Source organism: Lathyrus oleraceus, chromosome 6 (assembly GCF_024323335.1).
Source record: "Lathyrus oleraceus cultivar Zhongwan6 chromosome 6, CAAS_Psat_ZW6_1.0, whole genome shotgun sequence".
NCBI classification, from domain to species: Eukaryota; Viridiplantae; Streptophyta; class Magnoliopsida; order Fabales; family Fabaceae; genus Lathyrus; species Lathyrus oleraceus.
In genome coordinates this window covers 83,926,598-83,940,658 of record NC_066584.1, presented here as the reverse complement: position 1 = coordinate 83,940,658, position 14,061 = coordinate 83,926,598, and the positions used below count along the sequence as shown (strand labels likewise).

The window sequence follows — 14,061 nt, the reverse complement described above, 5'->3', positions numbered from 1 at the left end:
ACCCATTGATCTTTCGTTTGTTCAATCATGTCATTCATAGTACATTCGAGTTTACTAAGCCTTGGTCATGGTATATGGTTCGTTGGATTTCTACAATAGTCATTTCCATTAGTCCATACAATTCATTACATTCAATCAAGTCTATAGTTCATATCAATTCAATTTCATTCAATTCAATACAAGTTCAACACAAATGTCATTTTCATTCACAATTTGTTCATTTCATTACAAGGATTTCCATGTTCGTGCAAAAAATCACAATTTGGCCAAAATTTGCTACAATTGACTTTTGGTCAACAATTGACTTTTTGGTCAACCAGTTGACCAAAGTCAAATGACCCTCCCTTGACCCCTAAGACGTATTTCCATAAATTTTGCCTTGATTCGTCACTAAAATTCATGTTTTCCTTTGATTTCTTCTTGGCCAAGTAACTTGGTCCATGACTTAGTCCATGTCCAGGTCAGACCACTAAATGGACCAGCCTGACCATCACTTGAACCTGCAGCTTGCCAGTCAGACCACCAATTGAACCTACAAGAAACCTCAATCAACAATACATTTGCCATATATAAACCCTGATTCATTACACTATTCAAAATCCCATAAACAAATTTCATTCATTTGCATTAACAATCCAATTACATTCAAAATTCTATTCTCATACATAAACCATTGATTTACCATTCATCTTCCAATACAATATTTCAATCCAAATTACAAATTACAACCACAATAAATACACAGTTTAAGTTCCATCACAAATCCATTCCATTTGAAGCAAAAGTTTAATGCACCTCCCACACGACTATGATTCGTAGCATAACACCACAATTTAAATACACATTCCACATGGCCCGTGACAGCCCTGCAAATTCATTTACCTACAAAAATCCAAACGCATAATAACATTCACCCTGCAACAATTTTCATAATAGGGCAAAAACAATTCAATATGTAATTGCATAACATAGCAAACATTGATCAATAACAAAATGGAATTCAACCAAACAAGGATTTCAATTAACTTCATTCATTTTCACTAACCATTTCACTTCACACTAACAAAACTCTTCTAACAACTAACTTCCCTTCAACTAACGGATTGACTCTACATAACTAATAACCTAACTGTTTTTAACAGTTAGTTAACAGTTAACAGACGCGTAACAAAATTGCACAGATGGAAACTAACAAACCTAACTGATCCAACATAATAGACATCCTATATAAGCTCCCAAATCTCATTGTAACTTGGAGTTTTTGGAAGCTACAATTCATTCCTCTCCAAATTCTCAGGATTTCATTCTCTTACATTGAAACGATTCATTCCTGCAAAATTCTCTCCCTCACATTTCCACTATCCAGAAATTCACAGAGATCATCACACTCACGATTCTTCAAGAAAAAAGCACTAGAAGCATTGAGAAGAATTATAAGGAGAAAGAAAGAGTTCAAGGGAAGAGGATCTCGTACCTGACGCCGACTCCATTCTGGTGAGTCTCCATTTCATTTCTTCATTGTTTCGCAATATAGAAGTTACCAATGTGTAGCTATAGATTGGGGGAGTCAAAGCCCTGACCTCTATGGATTTGACTATGGACGAGCATTGTTTAATTTCAACTTGAAGACCTAGGGTCCTTACCTCTTTTGATTCGATTCGAGCATATCCGATTGAATTAGACGTAGATATAGTGATTTCTGGATTCAGTGTAGAAAACTGATTTAGGAGATATGTTTAATTGAGATTCTAGAGGCGCCTCCACCACTGGAGATGGCCTTTGGCGCGACGGAGGGAGAACGGAGAAGAGGGAGACACATTTGAGATATTTTTTCTCTGAGTCTTTTAAGCATGTGAATCACGTGTTTTCTAAGCTTTGACTCATTAATAGAGCTGTCAATTTAAGGGGCCAATTAATTTAGGCCCCAACCCCCAAAATAAGAGGGCCTAAAAAAATTAAAGAATAGTAAGCCCTCAACCCTAAAGTTAGATGGGCCCAAAATTTAAAAGAGGGCCATAAGGCCCCAAATAAAATAAAAAAACTTAATTTTGAAAAACAAAATAAAATAAATTCAAAAAATAAAAAAACTTTATTTTGAAAACCAAAATAAAATAAATTCAAAATATAAAAAGATAATTTTTAAATAAATCTGCTAAAAATTTCAAAAATAAAAAACAACTTTAATAAAAATTAAAAATAAAATTTTCAACATAAAATTCCAAAAAAAAAAAAAAACATATTACACAAACCAGTTCAATTATGTGACTTGCTAATATTTATACACTTGAGTAGGATTTTATGTTCTTTTTCAAACACAAACAACAATATTATCCATCTCAATTCACGAAAAATACTATGTAAACATATCATTGAAAGATATATGTCGATACTCCGGACATTCAACATTCGAAATTGAAGTAAATCAATACAAACATGAACCACATATCACATAAACAAAGACACTAATTCAACCAAAAAAACATGAAAAGATAAATTCAACAACCAGAATAAAATATATGGCACTAAAGTTAGTCTTCCACCTCAATCTTGCAATCCAAATGTATGTTGAGTCATTGTCACCTCAGTATTGCCTTCATCATTAGTGTTGATATCTTCCTCATCTTAAAAACACAATAAATCATACTTAGGTGCAGATGCAACAAAACAATGACATGAGTATATCATAAACATGAACAAATAAAAATAAATAAAATACAAAGTAGTATTACCATTCATATTTTCCGAAAATCCATGCAACCAGCTTCGAGTACAAATCAACATTTGGATGTGTTCAGGAAGAGTAGAACTTCTGTATTTCGTAAGAACACGTCCACCGATACTGAAAGAAGACTCAGATGCTACAGTCGTGATAGGAATGCTAAGCACATCGCGTGCCATTATGGAGAGTATCGGAAACTTTTTCTCATTAAACTTCCAATAAAGAAGTACATCAAAATCTTCAGAGTGTTCTTCATTTAGCTCCAGTAATTCATCGTCAAAGTATATATCTAATTCATTCTTTCCAAGAACAAACCTACTCTCAATCGAGTTCCATGTTTTAAAATCCTGCGATATATATAAATAGTTAGGACATATTTTACTCTCAATATTCACAGAAACAACATAACATAATTTTACTAGTAAAGCCACATACAAAGTACAACACAAAGTTTCATGCAATAATCCTTACTAACAATTTCATGCAATAATCCTTCTCTTTTTCTAATACTAATAAAATATAAATAATAGACAACCTAAAGTTTTCAAACAAGTATATATATAAAAGAGGAAATTGGGTGAAATAAATATGTTAATATAAAAACTTACGGTTATAATCTTTGATTTTTTAGCTTTATTCCCCTCTCTAGATAGCTTAGCCAATGTGTTGGACTCATTAGATGGTTGAGAAAGAGAAACACTTTGATTGGTAGAATAACTCACATATTCTTCATAAAGCCCTTTGAATTTATCCATTACATTCTTAAGTTTCCCTTCAGAGGTTGAGGCATCAAGTGTAGTATAGCAAAACTTCAAAAATTTATCCTTCAAGCGTGGATCAAGAATAGCTCCAAATGCTAGCACAATACTATAGTTTTTCCAGTATTTGTCAAATTTCTTTTTCATATTATCAGACATATCTTTTATCACCTTATCAATACTTTTTTGATGTTTTTCTAAAATGCACTGGACTTTCCACACTTGCATGAAATACAGATTTGCAGTTGGATAAGATGAACCAGAAATCAAATTGGTAATTTCATAAAAAGGTTCTAAAAACTCACAAATCCTTTCCCCCTTTTCCCATTCCTCATCAGATGGACAATATTTATAGCTTCTATCCGCCACCTTATAAAACTCAAAAGCTTTCCTATATTGCAAGGCACTTTCAAGCATCAAATAAGTGCTATTCCATCTAGTAGATACATCAAATCTTAAACCACCGCTAACATTTATCCCTGCATCCTCGACACAATCTCTGAACTTAAGCATCCTTCCATCAGATCCTTTAATATACTTGACACTCTCTCTAATTTTATGGAGGGCTTCACTAGCAACTTTTAAACCCTCTTGGACAATTAAGTTGAGTACATGGGCCGAACATCGGATATGAAAAAATTCACCATCACACATCAAATTGCCTTGCACTCGAAGATGAGTTTTCAAGTGGTCTTGCATGTTATCATTGGCAGATGCGTTATCCAGCGTAATAGTAAATATTTTCTTATCTATTCCCCATTGCTTTAAGCAATCAAATAAAGTAGCTTCCAGTGCAATACCCGTGTGGGGGGGCTTCATTCGAAGAAAGTTAAGAAGACAGCTAACTAACTTCCAATTTTCATCAACAAAATGAGCAGTCAAACAGATATAACCCTCACTAGTAGATGCTGTCCAAACATCCGATGTTAGACAAATTTTATTTGGAATCCTACCCATGATTTCCTTAAGCTTGATCCTTTCTTTATCATATATTTTTTCAATATATGACACCATGGTATTCCTAGAGGCCATTTCAACACATGGATTCAAATATTTCACCCAAACTCGAATTTTTTCATACTCGACAAAGCTAAAAGGAAGATCATGTGCAATAATGGCTTCTCCAAGTAATTCACGATGTGTGTTTTGGTTGATTGGGGTTAGGCTTGACGATTCCTCTAGACTAAGAAGGCTCAACTGGAAACTTTTACAAATAAAAACATGACGACTTAGATGTGAAGTTCCATAACTTTGACCAGACTTGGGGTTTTTTCCAATGGCAAAATCAGTACTACAAAAATTGCATGCAGCTCTTTCAACTCCATCTTTTCCTTTGCCAATTTTAGTGAAAATAATCCAAAGTGTTGACAATATTTCCTTATGAGTTTCATCTTGACCTTGTGCATACTCACTCGTATCCATTGACTCCATACTATAACAAAAAGAATGTGTGTTATCATAACACTGTTATGTCATGGTTATATATTAAGAGTCACATTCCAAAAACTAAAACCTCATCATATCCAGTCTCTGTTTAATTAACTGCTTTCAAAACCTCAAATAAAACAGCAATATTGCTGCAGCAGTTTGATATGCTTTTGTGAGCTGGGAACTGAAAAAAAGAAAAGCAGGACTAACCTCTATATTAAGGAATATCTTTTTGCTGAGCAAACTCTCAATGGCCTGGAACACAACATAAGCTCATAAGTACATGAGAGTTCCATATAATATTCAGTGCAAATTTAATTACATGTATAGATTTTCATTTCATAACAGAAGAGGCACGCAGCAAGTATTACAATGCAAACCATTAGTTCATAACAACATAAGGACATGGCATAGCAGATCATCACCAAAGTAGTCCATGAAGGCATTAACTTCATCACAAATCAATAACAGAAGTAGCAAACCTGACTTCAATCACAAATTAATAACAGAAATAGCAAACCTGACTTCATCTCATAATACAATTAACAGAACTTGCTGAGTACTAACTTGTAACAGATTTAACAAGTAACTAACAAACAAGGCATAACAGGCAGTATGTTATTCACAGCACAACATAGCAGCAGGGTCATTAAGACATTAGCAATAACTAACCTAAGTGATATTCACCCTAACTTGTAACATAGCAGCAGGGTCATTAAGACATTAGCAATAACTAACCTAATTGGTTATTTGTGTTGTCTTCCTATGATGACTGCATTTCGTTTTTCAGCTTTTCATTATATGCACTTTTGCTCGATGCCTAAAACCAAGTTTGATGATATCCACCTTTCCAGAAATAAAATGCTGACAATGTAGCAAAGATTCGGAAAAAAGATTATGTAATTCCCTAGTTTGGATCACAGAAGGTTTTCTGCTTTTCTCATTTGTAATGTGGTCTACTGCTAGTAAGTTTTACAGTCCTGTTTCTCTGGTATTCAAATGCTGCTCTTGAACTATTAAAGGTATTTTAACTAATATATCATCAGCTAGTAGCAAATAATGGAACTCTATGCGAGCCCATTGGTAGTGGTTAAGTTTTCATGTAATATATCCACATGTCTTAGTGGTGAGTTTGTTATTTTTGTATTCAACAATCTGTAGGTTGAAATTTCTCTTGCTACTATTACAGATCAACAAATAAGTTTCTATTGCATTTTTCTTTTATTAAAAAAAGTTGGAAGTTTGGTAAAAGTTAGGCCAAATCTCAATATCAGATCACGAAATAGACCCTGTCAATGACATAGTAGCATAGTAGCATAAATCAACCAAAGGCCATGCCAATTTCAAACCAAATGACCAAGACGTGGACCTAGCATTCATACATTTACCTAAACCATTCCAAGACACATACATAATCACATTACAATTTCATCAAACCAAATTCATTTACATTTTAAACCAATGCATTCACATTCATTCATCTCAATCCAAACATAAGCGCATGTTTTGCGGCTGTGATTTTTTCGTTTAGGTTAAAGAGGTGAGAAGTGATTTGGTTTCGGATATGAGAATGGATCACTAAATCAGAGTTGGGGTGAAGGTGAAAGTTCAAGTTAGACTTCGATTAGTAGTCAACATGATGTTAAGGATAATATGATAATTGCTCTTATGTTGTCGGAAGAGTATGCCAAATTAGACGGGCAGTTGGTCGACGCCTTTCCATCTTGGAACCTGTTCCTCATATGCCCTGCATAAATTCCTTACTCCCAGCCATAACCGATGCCAATATGGATCACCAATGTCTACTACAGAGGTTGAATGTTTATGGGTTTTGTGAAGTTAAAGTATCTAGAGATGGAAATTGTCAGTTCCGCACACTTTCAGATCAGTTGTACAGATCATAGTACCTTACCGGCAACTTCTGATAAGACATTCCTTCTGACATCATTCAGAGATACTTGTTTCATCAAAATTACATCATTAACAGAACCAAATCAATAACTTCACTCTTTTAACTTAACAGAAAAACTAGTTGGGGCTGTAGCTATTTTCATTTCATCATTAACTAACTCAGAATTGATTTTCATTTTCATTTTTCCCACTGCAACTAACAAAACATTTCCCCCTATTAACAGAACCAAATCAATAACTTCACTCTTTTAACTAGCTTCACAACTAACTGAATCCTACTCTAACTAACAAATTAACATTTTTTTAACACAGTTAATTCACAGTGTCAGCAACATCCCATTCTTTTGAGATGCTTTTTAAGCTTATATAGTTCAGACAATTGTTTATGTTTATCCTTGTCCTGAAAGCTGAGGTGGAAGAAAGCCATGATGTTTCAGAAGAACAAACAGGTTGACATCGTGTGTGAAAAGCTGACTTTGTTTGGTAGTGCTGGTTTCAAATATTTCAAAAGAAAAGTAAGATGCTGGTTGAACTTATTAAAACTTCTAATTGACAGATGCCAAATTATTGTGTAACCACCGCTAGAATTTTTGAATTCACAGTGTCAGCAACATCCCATTCTCCTGTAATAGACTGATGGTAACCAGGCACAAAATTCCTCACCAGAATGAGAATTCTCATGAGCTCATCCTCAGCAACAGATACTGTGTCCAATTAGTAGGCACTACCCTCCAATCTGATATCAACTAAATCAACTAAAGAACCTAAATTTGCAACAGAATGACTCAAAGTACCACTAAGATTAAAACACAGCAAATTAATCATCGAAACTTTATCATCAGAATTGCATTTTAATCAAATTTATATCATGTATAAAGTTGTTGAGGCATTTCCACAAACAGCTTGTGAGTGTACATATTAAGTAGTATTATAAACATGTTGATTCAAATGAGATAAAAAATGAAATTTGATATTAAGAAAACTAGAGATTAAAGAGAAATGGAGATAGAAGAGTACCTTTATTTCTGTGATAGAGAAAAGTCGACGGCGGTGTAATTGGTTGACGGTGGCGGAAGCTTTGCATAGAACATGAATGGAGTGATAAACTCAAGTCCAAATTTTGGGAATAAAATAAGGCCCCTCAATGGGGCCTAAAAAAAATGCATTATATAAAGGGCCTAAAATTTTAGGGCCTAAAATAAATCTCAATGATAAGGGGCTTAATATATTGGGGCTTTAATAGGGCTTAATAATTGGGGCTTTTAAATATAGGGCTTATTTGACAGCTCTACTCATTAATTCAATTTGCACATGCTGACTCACTTCTAAATGCCACTTCCATTCAATTTCATATGCATGTTTCGTATGGGCCTATCTGTGTGTATGTGCCTTGTGTCATTTTTCTGAACATTGATATCATTTCACTCACACCCCACTGGCTGAGAGCTAATGTGAATGGACTTTCCTTTTAAGCCTAAGCGCGTGCCCACTAATTGCACCCCTATGTGCCATTCCCGACCCTCCATGTTTTATGCATTTTATATGATTTTTATTGCCATTTTTTAATTACTCTTTTCACCTTATTTTCCCATTTATCTTGACATATGTTTTCACCATGAAAATCTTGATTAAGTTTCCATTTGTTTGGGTTAATTTCCATTAGAGATTTTGGTGAGTTTTTTTATTCATTTTGATGTAGTGATTCATCTTGAGTTTAATGAACATGAAGAATATCATGAAAACTTAATTAATTTGAGCATATTTATATTAAGGTTTTTATTTGATCATTTTATCACTTTGTTGATTAATCTTTTAATTGTTGATCATGAGTTTAATTTCCTTGTAAATTGCCATGATTAATCCATATTGTCGCACCTCGAAAATGATAATGCGATCCCTCGCGATAGGACGCGGAAAAAATGTTGTTCGAAACAGAGTCGCCACCGAACTTTATTTATTCCAATGAAGGAATAGGAAAATATCGAGAAAACCTTTAGGAAAATAGAATAATGGTCGTCGCAACCATATTCGGGTTCGGGAGTCGATTACGCAAGGGGAAGGTATTAGCACCCCTTACGTCCGTTGTACTCAACGGGAACCTTTTAGTATGATTTTGCTATTTGACTGTTAATTGAATATTATTCGCTTGCTTCGAGTGATTGGAATTGTTGATAGATATGGATGAAGACCTCGGGAGGGGTAAAATGGGAGGTTTTTTATTAGTGTGCTCGCGAAGATACAACAATCTCCTGCCTACGTATCCTTATAGTGCAATAAGGAAATCAGAGCATTCGTAGTTCGGGCTACTACGAATATTTGGTGTGTTTTGTTTTGATGAACAACTGTGAAGGTCGGCGTTCTAACGGCTAAACGTTGGCTTGTCTACTCTCGGGGGAGGCTCTAGCACTGGTTTGTTGTGCGCATTAGAAAGGATTGACAGTGTTCTTTTGAAGAGGTTTTGGTCACGCGGGAGTGTCAAGTTGATTTGATGTGTTTGGGTGTTTTGGTTTCGATCGCTCGGGGCCGAGAAGTTAGTTTGATTTGTTTTGAGGTGTTTCGAAGAACGACGAAAGATTGAGCAATGTGGTGTACACCAATCGTTCAATTCTTTCGAGGAATAATAAGGCGAACGTCTTCTATTCCCTTTTCGTTTGAATTATTTTGAAAGTTTGTTTGTGGATGTTTTTGGAGAACGACGAAAGATTGAGCAATGTGGTGTACACCAATCGTCCAATTCTTTCGAGGAATAATAAGGCGACCGCCTTCTATTCCTTTTTCGTTCAACTTATTTTGAAAGTTTGTTTGTGGATGTTGAATATGCACGGTAGTGAGGCGTACGCCTCCTACTTGCTTATTCAAAGAATAATGAGGCGTGCGCCACCTATTCCCTTATCCAAGTTTATTTAGCGTGTTTTAGTCGGAAGTCGATAATTTGTGCAATATGGCGTACGCCAATTATTCAAATAATCGAGAGATGGCGAGGCGAACGCCTCCCATCTTTTATCATCCGAAGTTTAAATTATAAAAGATATGTTTGGATGTTGCATTTGATTTGCGAAGATAGTTGGAATTTTGGATTGGTAGGTTTTGATCGAAAGATGATTTGAGCAATGTGACGTACGCCAATTATTCAAATAATCAAGGAATGGTGAGGCGTACGCCTCCCATTCTCTATTAAAGTTAAGTTAAAGTTGATCTTGAAACTGTGTTTGATATAAAAGGTGATTTGAGTTTATTTGATTGTGGTTTTGATTTGATGACGAAGATTCGAGCAATGTGGCGTACGCCAACTAGTCGAATAATCAAAAGATAGTGAGGCGTACGCCTCCTATCCTTTTATTATCGGAAATTTAGAATTAAATGGTTGTAGAATTTGTAGTTGATTTGAAAAAGTGATTTGAAATTATATGATTATTAGGGTTTTAATTGAATGACGAAAATCCGAGCAATATGGCGTACGCCAATTGTTCGAATAGTCGAGAGATAGTGAAGCGGAGGCTTACTATTCTCCTTTTCATTCAAAACTAATTTAGATAATGAAACTTTTAGGATTTATAATTAACTTGAGGAAGTGATTTTAATTTTATGGAGTTTTAGGGTTTTAATTGAATGACGAAAATCCGAGCAATATGGCGTATGTCAATTATTCGAATAGTCGAGAGATAGTGAAGCGGAGGGTTAATATTCTCCTTTTCATTCACAATTAAGAATTAAACGTGTGAAGGAGTGCATTAATAAAGAAGGATTTGGATTTGAAATCATTAGCGTTAATCGAACCTTAAACGAGAATGCTTGTCATTGGATTACTACTATATATTTTTAAAAGATGAATTTATTTCTCTAACATTTGTAATTAAATTCCTATTTAAACTAAATATAATTCTATAGCAAAGATATGGATTATAAGGAATAATAATTGATAATCAAACTAGATAATACTTCTACAATTATTATTTAAATCATGGACATCTTTATTCAATTAAAACATAAAAAATAATTCATAAATCAAATAAGGATATTTGGGAAATAGAAAGGGAGGGAAAGTATTAAAATATCGGACCAGAAAAGGCCCAAAAGAAAACCTAAGGCATGGTTTAATTCCGGATGAGCCATAAGGCCCAAACCCTTCCTAATCGGCCAACACAAAACATCATGAAGAGGAAAAGATTGGTGTCTGCATAATGCCTACTACCATTATTCCAGGGGCCACGTGTATTGATGTTGTACACATGAGAAACTTAAAAGGAAATGAAAATAAGATGCGGATCCTTATTATTCATTTTATTATTACTATTAAACAAATTTAGTTATGGGTAATGCTGCTGAATGAAAAGAAAGGACCAAAAGCAAATGTGACTTTGGTCACTTATTACTATCTACTCCTCTCCAACGATTTCTCCTTTCTTTATCTCTCTGAATTTTCAAAAGAAAACACACATGAAACCTCGATTTCGTTCAACCATGGCCAAACCAGAACCTAGAACATACATATTCAAATATACATACTGATTCTAAAAGAAAGTCATCATCAACCTCACGGATAAGCCAAAACAACTTCTATAGATCTACGGTATCAATTGATTCTCAATTCAAGAAATCACCCTAAATCAGCGACGAAACACTCACCAACATAATCAACAAGAATGCAAGCGGAAAATCAATTCAACTACAAGGTACTCAATAGTATAAATCAGAAGATGAAAATCTCATCGGAGCTTTAAAGCTCCGGCAAGATTTCGGCGACCAGGATTACCTCAAGTAAGTGTTCGTCTCTGACCGTGTAGTAATTTCCTTCACTCCTTCTTCAAGTCGCTTTCTTTTCTTCCCAATCCTTTTGTGGTCTTGCCCGTTTGTGCGTGCTAGGGGTATAGCTCAAACTTTGTTGAGTTTCAGTGTGAAACTTCAATAAGTTTAGAAAAAATTCTGAGCTTTTAATGATGTTTGAGATGGTATTTTTGCAGAGTAACGACGCTCTAGGAAGGGGTCCCTGCTTTAGTCATCAAATGGTTCTTATATAGAGTTCTTGTACGAGGTTCACCCGTCCTTATCCTTCATGAGCTGGCAAATCTTGGATAGGATCAATCCGTTAGAATAAAATCTCCTTTAGATTTTTGGTGTGGTCCCGTACAGATCTGTTTGTAGTGAAATGTGCCACTATTTCGTATAGAATTTTACTGTCATGGAACACCCGTGTATTGTGGTAAGAACTTTATTTTCACTGTCCTGTAACTCTGAATTTCTCGCAGGTTTTGATATTCGTATGCTCAGAGTATGGCGCGCTTAAGTTGTAACCTTGGATTGGCAAGTGACTTGTGGGGTTTAGAATGAATGAGAATGGTCCTGGAGAAATATCCGCATGGATTCAACCTTAAGCATGCCGTAATCAAATGTCATGCAACAATCGTCCTTGATGCTTACTCTGGATTCAACCTTAAACAGGGGTTTTGGGACTTATTTAAGGTAACTTGCGTATTCATGTTTTTGTGTTTGGTCTCGTGTTTTTGGGATAAACAACTCAAGTTATGTTGATTTCTCCACTTCTGTTGTAACAGGTACGTCATGAGTGGAAGGTGGGATCCTGAGCAACATTTCTTTGTGCAGGCTGCAGGTCTTGTGCTGCAATCTTGTGGCAGGTCTTTGTTTACTCATTTTTCACTTCTATAACACTTCCTGCATGATCTCCAACTGCCCCTTGGGAAGATATTACTAATTGGGAGTCAATCCTTGCCAGCAATGAAGTAGAAAACTTCATTCACATCTATTGCAGAAGTTTAATTGAGACTTTGAGACTGCTTCTATAGACAGTCATTTTCTAGCTTGCTGCTATCTGAGAGCATGGATTTCACTGATGTTTGAATTATAAACAGGTGACTTCACTTGGTTTATGTTATTTGGCCTTTATTCATGGCAACATTTTTACTCACATTTCCTTTAATCAGCTCATGATTCAAGGATCCGAGGAGAAGGCTCTATAAATAAGTGTTGGGAGTCATTTCCTTTAATCAGCTGATGCATAGATGTAGACAACAACGCGTAGTTTGAAGCTTGAGTTCAAAAAGACGATTGTATTGGTTTCAGTCAATAATACCAAATCTTGTGGTTTTGTCCAAACAATATACTTTATGACTTTGTAGTGAATGGTGTAGTGCCTGCTTCTTTCTGTGATGTAAATTCATTTCTTCTGTTTTATTCATTGGTTTATATTAATCCTGTAACTGCATCATGGTCTGTCATGTGTTGTTGTTGATCAAAATAATGGTTTGCAGATTGTACTGTAGGTCGGTAAATGCAGACTGTAATTCTGTTTGTGAACATATTTTGGAAATGTATTGTCTCTTGGTTCACGTCTTCATGGTTAACCTGCAGAAGTCATGGTAACAGGATTTACTCATGCGTGTTATCAAACCAGTATGTACGCATGTTTTGGTTCTGCAGCAGGTCATATGTAGGCTCGGTTTGGTGCAAGCGATTAGGGAGTGACCTGCACACTCAGAAGTGGCTCCAATGCAAGATAAGGTTTCGCAATAATTCTCTTTGGTCTTGAAATGTGAACTGCTATGGTTCATTCCACTGATGTGCCACTGCTTAGTTTTATGCATGCTGTTGTTTGGTTGTTCCACAGGTTTCGCTCAGCGTTGGCTATGAAGACAAAAATGCAGGAGGATTCTACTACATTTTGTTAGCAGCCACGTAGGAGAAATGCCGGATTCCACTGCGGTCATGCCAGTAGTTGTAATCTACATCACGTTGTCCTTTTGAATGAAACAAAGCTTACCGAGGTTAAGGATGGCGTCCGCAACAGGTTTTCTACATAGTCGGGAACTTAATAAGGCCTGGATGGTGACGCAGGCTGGACTGTTCTTATCCGGACATGGCTTGTAGCTTATCAGATATTTTTTGGAACTCTATTTCTTTCATTTGGGCTTGACTGTAATGTAACTTGGATTAATGAACCTTTGTAATATTCCTTTGAATAACTGAAACGTTTTCTCTTTTTCCTCTTCTTCCTTTAAACTTAATTAACCAAATCACACCTAATCCACAAATAATGACTCCTGCATCCATAACCGTTCTTCGTAATTGACATAAAAGCCCCCCTTTATGGAGAACATCCACAATTCCATTGTCAACGAGGCCTTAGTTAGCCTAAAGACATTTTTGAATGCCGTGGAGAAATGATTCACATGTTGTTGTTTTTTTGTAAAAAGAACTGAAGAATGGCTTGTGGTTTGAATATAGGTTAAT

General features: G+C 35.4%; 1 protein-coding gene and 2 long non-coding RNA genes across 7 annotated transcripts; 1 reads left to right on the top strand and 2 right to left on the bottom strand.

Moving 5' to 3' along the window:
- Positions 1–599: 599 nt before the first annotated feature.
- On the bottom strand, positions 600–2,171 carry LOC127097898 (uncharacterized). Its single transcript, XR_007793237.1, has 2 exons — positions 1,475–2,171; positions 600–882 (listed from the first exon to the last, which is right to left on the bottom strand). It is a non-coding gene; the product is annotated as an uncharacterized LOC127097898 (long non-coding RNA).
- A 169-nt stretch (positions 2,172–2,340) lies between these two features.
- LOC127097896 (zinc finger BED domain-containing protein RICESLEEPER 2) lies at positions 2,341–11,807 on the bottom strand. Of its 2 annotated transcripts, XM_051036381.1 has the most exons (6): positions 11,570–11,807; positions 7,834–7,892; positions 5,116–5,160; positions 3,328–4,909; positions 2,730–3,066; positions 2,341–2,621 (listed from the first exon to the last, which is right to left on the bottom strand). In XM_051036381.1, exons 4-6 carry the CDS (start codon positions 4,906–4,908, stop codon positions 2,542–2,544), a joined length of 1,998 nt encoding a protein of 665 aa, XP_050892338.1. In that variant the 5' UTR covers position 4,909; positions 5,116–5,160; positions 7,834–7,892; positions 11,570–11,807; the 3' UTR covers positions 2,341–2,541. The 2 variants fall into 2 exon arrangements, with proteins under 2 accessions (XP_050892338.1, XP_050892337.1); XM_051036380.1 differs by lacking the exon at positions 7,834–7,892.
- On the top strand, positions 10,410–13,810 carry LOC127097897 (uncharacterized). Of its 4 annotated transcripts, none has more exons than XR_007793234.1 (6): positions 10,410–11,574; positions 11,778–11,930; positions 12,063–12,276; positions 12,369–12,683; positions 12,756–13,332; positions 13,439–13,810. It is a non-coding gene; the product is annotated as an uncharacterized LOC127097897 (long non-coding RNA). The 4 variants fall into 4 exon arrangements; XR_007793235.1 differs by having other exon boundaries at positions 11,778–12,276; positions 12,369–12,449; positions 12,548–12,683; XR_007793236.1 differs by having other exon boundaries at positions 11,778–12,276; positions 12,756–12,982; positions 13,183–13,332.
- Positions 13,811–14,061: the final 251 nt, after the last annotated feature.

What these genes read in the sequence shown, in the direction of transcription:
- LOC127097896 (XM_051036381.1), bottom strand. Translation starts at nt 4,908, where the DNA reads ATGGAGTCAATGGATACGAGTGAGTATGCACAAGGTCAAGATGAAACT. An exon ending in AAAAATCAAAGATTATAACC is followed by an intron (nt 3,067 to 3,327) that starts GTAAGTTTTTAT and finishes TATATATCGCAG; the next exon opens with GATTTTAAAACATGGAACTC. An exon ending in ATTTTCGGAAAATATGAATG is followed by an intron (nt 2,622 to 2,729) that starts GTAATACTACTT and finishes TGTGTTTTTAAG; the next exon opens with ATGAGGAAGATATCAACACT.